Raw genomic sequence first — 6,541 nt, 5'->3', positions numbered from 1 at the left:
ATTTTTTTTTGCCTGAGCTCCAAGTAAATTTCCAGAACTTCATGTTTGTTGTCCAGGACTTAGTGCCTTGTAGCTGTGGCTTTTTGTTGACGTTTTACATCATAGTAAGTTTTCAGATTTGTTTTAAAAATGAATTCAAATAGGGACCTGTAAAACACAAATGCTACTGTTCACCTTTATCACAGTAGATGAGGTAATGTTTGAGTTTGAGCTTCAGTGATTAGTTATGAGGCTTTAGAAAAGGAAATTAGTCTAGTTAGTAGATGTACCAACAAATGTATGTAAAACTTGCCTCTCAGAGCTTCTGAACCAATGACTTGAGGTGGAAATTAAATTTTTCAGTGTTTTGAAATCTGCAAAAATCACAGAAATTTAGGAGTTATAGCTGAAAAAATTAAACTCAATAGCTTGCAACTTATTGCCACTCTCTTTAGAGTAAATTTGAATGAATGATCAATTTGTTCTGTGTTTTCTGTCCAGATGAAGCTGTTGATGTTGCTCTTATCTATTTTAAAAACTCAGTCGTTGTCTTGTGTTCCTTTTGAAGTAGAGACTGGGGATCCGTTGAATTGAGAAGTCACAGCTTCTGATATTAAACTGATCATATAAATTAATAAATTAATTTAAGTTCTTCCATGAAGTGGGAAGTGGTGGCCTAATTTGTTAATTAGGGTTTTTGATTTCAAAATGTGACCTTTGAAAAGCTATATGCCAACTCATTACTAAACGGGTTGGTTTTTTATTGGTCCAATGACCAATGTCCAATGAGGACAGCTTTTCTTTCCTTCTGTTACTGCCTTATCTTTGTGTTATCTTTAACAGGTTAATTACTTAACACAATTTTACTTTGCTCTATTTCAGGAAAGAAAAAGGTCAACTTAATATTGTTTTTTTTTTTTGTTTTTTTTTAGAATAAAGAAGCTTGTTTAAAAAAACAAACAAAGACAAACTTGATGATTTGGGCTTTCCATAAAGTCAGTGTGTTGAAACAAAATAGACCATTGTCTGAAATGTCTCTATGCTGTAGCGTTATGATTTTTCCCCTGATTGGAAGAAGGTGACCTAGACCTAACCAGGATAACCGCCCCAGGCCAAAACAACACAGAGTATGTGGACAGTGGTGTGGAAATGTAAGTTACATATAGCTACTGTCATAGATGGTTGTGCTTCTATGTTAGTTCTTACTGTATTTCAGATGACAAACATCTAGTGGCCAACTCTGGACACCAAGCAAAAACAAATAACAGGTTGTTTCTTTATTGGTCCAAGAAAAGTTAAGATCCTTATCTTTCTGATTTCTTAAATGGGTTAATGAACCCTTATGACCTTATTTTATTAAAGGAATCTTTTGGAGCCAATGGAAGTGAAAATAAAATGAGTTTTATGATGCAGCCATAAAGCAGCTACAGTATATAAACTTGAAGGCAACTGGAGTCAGACTAAGTGAAGCACTGTGTGACCACAACGGTGAGTACTTAAATTTTGGTATTTTTGCATTGCAAATTTTGTGAGTTTTCTAATAACGGTAAAAACTAAACTCAATAGGTTAAACTGACTTTAATTTTACTCTAATATTTTCCTAAGCCTGCCATTAACTTCTACTCCTAATTTTGCATGTAAATACAGTCCAGAGTGACTGCAGAGTCATCGCAGGCAGCACAGAGGGCTATATTGTATAAACGTCATTACTAATGACAGCCAGTAACTTGACATTTGAGATGTGATGCAGAATTCTTTTTACATTTTTGTAGGTTGATTTAAAGCTTTATTTTAAACAATTCTTTTTATATTTTTGACAATTTGCCTTCATTAGTTTTATTAGGTTACAGTTGAGATGAGTTATGACATACAACAGTCACATTTGAACCAGGGATGTCGCAGTTATATGGTCTGTCTCTAAACCTCCAGACCACCAAGACACCCTGAATGATCAATTTGTTCCTTGTTTTCTGTCCAGATGAAGCTTTTAGTGTTGGTGCTGCTTTCCCTGCTGGCTCCGTCCTCTGTCGAACCTCAGGACACCGTCCAAGGTAAACACTTGGCATTATGAATGTCTCTTACTGATGTTTACAGGTGACCTCATTCATGTTTCTTTTGGGTGTAACTGGGATGGAAGGAACAAGTTTGTACTGGGAATGTTTGCAAAAAAATACCCCAAAAAAAAAACAACATCAAGATGAGAAAAAAAAACAATTGATATTAAACAGTTTTGTAAAGTAAACAGGTGAGTTATATAAACAGGTGAGTTATATTAACAGGTGTCATGAAGGAGGAAATTATCTCTAGAGACCAAAACAGTTTTTTAACCAGGCTGTAAACATGTTTATTTCTGCTGTAAAGTTGGACGTTTTAACATGGGAGTCTATGGGGACTGACTCACTGCTGGAGGCAGACTCTAGTGGTCGTTAGAGGAACTGCAGGTTTTGGCACTTCAGTGTTGGCTTCAAGTGTGGTTGCTTTTTGGCATATGCCATTTTAAGCTTTTGGGCACACATACCCTTTAAGTATGGCTTGTACAGACTTTTATAAACCAACATCACAAAATTTTTTTAATTTTAGCTTGATGATTTCTATCCATGGACAAAGTTTCAGCAGAGGCAAGGGTTTAAGATTTGTGATTTGAACACTTCTTTTGTTTGTGTGTTTCTCATTTTTCCTATAAAACATTCCAGAATATATACAACTTCATTTCCTGTAAATAAAAGTATAAATTATCTGTCTGTCCCTTTTCTCTTTTAAATACAGCCTCTTCCTTTTTACTCCCTGCTTTCTACAAAAGGATCCTCAAACAGAAACGCCGCAATGAAATCACCTTCAACGACGAAGATCTGATCAGCTGGAGCATCGGAGGGGTTACTTACAATACTGATGGGGTTAAAGTGATCCCATATCCTCCAGAGGTCTTGCGCAAGTCCACCGTTACCAACAATGAATGCCAATCAGTTGTGAAAAAATTTACACTGTCAAAGACATACCAGGTGGAGCAAAGATGGGATATTGGTTCTTCCACCACACAGAGAGTTGGAGGTAGCATCACTGCCCAAATCCCGTACATTGGCTCTGCAGGTGTTGAGTTTAGCGAATTGACAACAAAACAATTCACCAGGGGAACCACTGTGGTGGAGTCAATCACACACTCTTTTACTGTGGAGCAAAGCATCCCCCCAAACCACTCCTGCAGTGTCAGTATGCTGGGATATAAGTACAGGGCAGAAATCCCTTTCAGTGCAGGCGTCAGCCATCTCTACAGAAACGGAGGTAAATATGAACACATGTCAGGGACATACGACAAGGCCCAGATTGGAGAGGTCCGGGCGGTGGTGGACCGCTGTGAGCCTATAGCCAACGCCAAGCCTTGTGCCTGAAAGAAAAGTGGAAGAAACACTTTGACATAATGTATGTTTAATACCAGTAAATTAAATTCTGATTAAAAGTTGATCAGTTATCAACTTCTTGTGTCATAATTTTTTACCTTATAATTTCATTTTATTAAATTACTTTCTCTTTTTTTGGGGGGCAAATCTGAACTGCAGCGACCTGGGATCGAGTCCAACCCTTTGTGCCATATCATTCTCCCTCTCTGTCTCTCCCTCTCTGTGTCTCTCTCTCTCTGTTGCTCTCTCTCTCTCTCTCTCTCTCTCTCTCTCTCTCTCTCTCTCTCTCTCTCTCTCTCTCTCTCCCTCTCTGTCTCTCCATGATTTTCCTGTCCCTCTTATCGGAATTAAGGCAAAAAATATCAAACAAAATAGTGATGAACCTCTTGTTATTCAATGCTTTTAACTTCAAAGTCGTAGTTGGGTCTTGAACAAAAAGTCCCAGTCAGGTTCATCACTTTTTAGTGCCCCCTGGAAACACTTCTGTCGTGTGGATTTGCAGTGTGTTTGTGTATTTGTATGTGTTTTCTTAAGTTGCAGTGTGTTGATCTCTCTGAATGACAGTATGTAGCAGAGATTTAGCTCTTATTTTGCATGTAAGCACATTTTATATAGGCCTACTATTTATACCACCTCTTAATGCTTCTATTTTGTAAATTTTTGTAGATATCAAATTATAAATATTTTATTATCTATTATTCATCTTTGTAAATGTGACACAGCAGATTTCCCCAGTGTGCGACTAATAAAGGAATATCTTATCTTATGTAACAGTAAAATATTAAACGCAATTTTTTCATAATTTCATTTGCTGCTTTGGAAAACAAGTCTTTGCAAAATTGAAGAATAGTTAGATGCAAGGTGTTTTTATTGTCTTATATATTAAAGTACATAAAACATGGAAAATCATGAAAATTATGATGAATTTTACAGGTCTCCAACAATATGTCAGTATTATATTAGACATGGAAGTTATTCACAAGGCCGGGCATCAGGTAATGGTTCACAACGATCCACAACAGCTCGGACTTCTCCAATCTGGACACTTTTGTACGTCCCAGAGATGGATGTCCATGTGGTTTCTCCATTGCTGTAGGTGCGGCTGAGGCGTGCGGTGAAAGGGATGTCTGCGCTGTACTTATATGCCACCATGCTGACACCGCAGGAGTGGTTTGGTGGGACTTCATGTTGAACAGAAACAGTGTGGGTGGTTGACTCTATATAAGTGGTTCCCTTGGTGAACTGAAGGGTCGTCTCCACACTAAACTCAATACTTGCTGAGCTAATTTCAGGTATTCCGGCAGTGATGCTACTCTTGACTCCCAGTGTTAGTGAAAAGCTTGTGTCCCACCTTTGTTCCACTTGGTTTGTCTTTGAGAGGGTGGCTGTCTCTGTCACTGGCTGGCACGCACGGTTGGTAATGGCTGACTTTCGCATGCTCTCTGGAGGATATTCAATGATTTTAACCCCATCAGTCTTGTACTTGACATCAGAAATGTCCTCACTGGATATCTCTTTGTTAAAGGTCAGGACCTGGTAGTACTTGTACCAGTACTCAGACCCTTGCCAGGGAAGGAAGAAGGCCTCGTTCCTAACGTGCACTTTCCCAAGACCAAACTTGTTCTTGCCGACATATTTGTCTGTGTTGGCGCAGGTCTTGACTGAGTTCTGAGGCAGTGAACCATAGGAGCCATCCTTCCATTCCATGAACTCAAAGTTGTCTTTGTTCACCAGGATCTCAAATGGGGAGCCACGGTACTCTTTCCCTGCATAGGGGTAGTGGCAGTAAGGACCCATGTCAGGGTTATAGAAGCCAGCCTCGCACCCGTATTTGCAAACATAGTCAATGCGTCCAACGTATCCGTTGTAGATTGAAATTGATCCGTCGGGGGGAGAGGATCCAAAGGTCTGCCATTCTAGGTGGTTTTGATTAAACATGAAAGAGGTGAATGAGCTAGAAATGTTCCCAATCGCTGCAACAGATGGAAGAGCTGTGATTTCAGGAACCCGGTCCGCTAGACTTGGGTCCAGTACCGGGACTGTATAACAGGAAGAAACAGAAACAAAAATTATGACTTTAGTAATCAATCAATGTATTCCTTTGAAAACATTGAAGTTTATGTTTATGTGGGGGGTGGAGTCAAACCTTTAGTGGCGTACACTGATCATAATGCACTAACCTTTCTCAAAATTATGATTTTACTCTTATATTATGATCTTTTCTTGGAAATTACAAATTTTTTCTTGTAATGTCATGACATTTTCTTGAAAAATTATTATTTTTCTCAAAGATGATGACTTTACCCATATAATATTATGACTTTATTCTTAATTTTTTTTCTCCACTCCATTCTACAACTTAAATCACTTTAAATGTGTTTTGTTTTTTTATTATATTTAAAGTGAAATGCTTTGTTTTTTCTTTACTTTCTACATTTTGGGTAAAAGCAGCAACATCTCTCCTCATCCAGTGATGAAGTAAAAATGAGGACACAACATTTAAAGTTGATAACAACAGTTTTGTTTTACCTGGTTCAGTGTTCTCACAGACACAAGAGTCTGCTGAGGACAGAGCCGGCAGGGCCAACAGCAGCAACACTGGCAGCTTCATCTGCAGATGAAACACAGAACAAAACCACTGTTAGTCTCCACCAGTTCGTAGCATTGCTTTTTAATTAGGTGAATTATAGTTGCACGAATTAACACTCACCATCACAGTTATACTGTACATCACTTCAAGTGCCAAGGATTTTATAGCTGCCTTATTACTCACTCAGCAAAACAAATATGTACTCTCACCTTGGCTCAGACTTTGACCAACAAACAAACGTCAACATATAACATCACATGAAACCTTGCTTCTTTTGCCCCTGTTGAATAAAAAAAATGAGGAGTGAGAATATTTTCATGACAAAAATTCAGTACAGTAGTTTAGGGGAATTTATTCTTCTGGATGTAAATGTATAGAGGTCCCTGTGGAAAGACTTTCCGCTATCTGCCTGTTAACGTTTTCAAAATCCCCTTATACTGAAAGCTGAAACAACATCAGCCATCACATCACATCGTCCATCTGTGTAAACAGATCATTTGCCCCAAACGCTGAGAAATTGAAGGCCGGTTTTTGAAATTCTTCTAATCTCTTGTGAAAACAAACCTTTACTGATGTG

General features: G+C 38.3%; 2 protein-coding genes across 2 annotated transcripts; one reads left to right on the top strand and one right to left on the bottom strand.

Annotated features, from left to right (window-relative positions):
• Positions 1-1,373: 1,373 nt before the first annotated feature.
• LOC111238554 (natterin-3-like) lies at positions 1,374-4,179 on the top strand (the record flags this gene model as incomplete). The annotated part of the gene is made up of 3 exons (XM_022768125.1): positions 1,374-1,467; positions 1,958-2,030; positions 2,780-4,179. Coding segments are annotated over 3 exons (753 nt in total), but the record flags the coding sequence as incomplete, so codon positions are not given.
• Positions 4,180-4,224: 45 nt separating this feature from the next.
• Positions 4,225-6,192, bottom strand: LOC111238550 (natterin-3-like). Its single transcript, XM_022768121.1, has 3 exons — positions 6,085-6,192; positions 5,904-5,985; positions 4,225-5,413 (listed from the first exon to the last, which is right to left on the bottom strand). The coding sequence occupies exons 1-3, from the start codon at positions 6,103-6,105 to the stop codon at positions 4,347-4,349; spliced, it is 1,170 nt and encodes a 389-aa protein (XP_022623842.1). The 5' UTR covers positions 6,106-6,192; the 3' UTR covers positions 4,225-4,346.
• Between the last annotated feature and the right edge of the window lie 349 nt (positions 6,193-6,541).

The sequence above is a fragment of the Seriola dumerili genome, unplaced genomic scaffold (assembly GCF_002260705.1).
Source record: "Seriola dumerili isolate Sdu_G_001 unplaced genomic scaffold, Sdu_1.0 BDQW01001417.1, whole genome shotgun sequence".
Taxonomy (NCBI): Eukaryota; Metazoa; Chordata; class Actinopteri; order Carangiformes; family Carangidae; genus Seriola; species Seriola dumerili.
The sequence above is the reverse complement of the archived record's forward strand: the minus strand, read 5'-3'. Positions and strand labels throughout refer to the sequence as shown.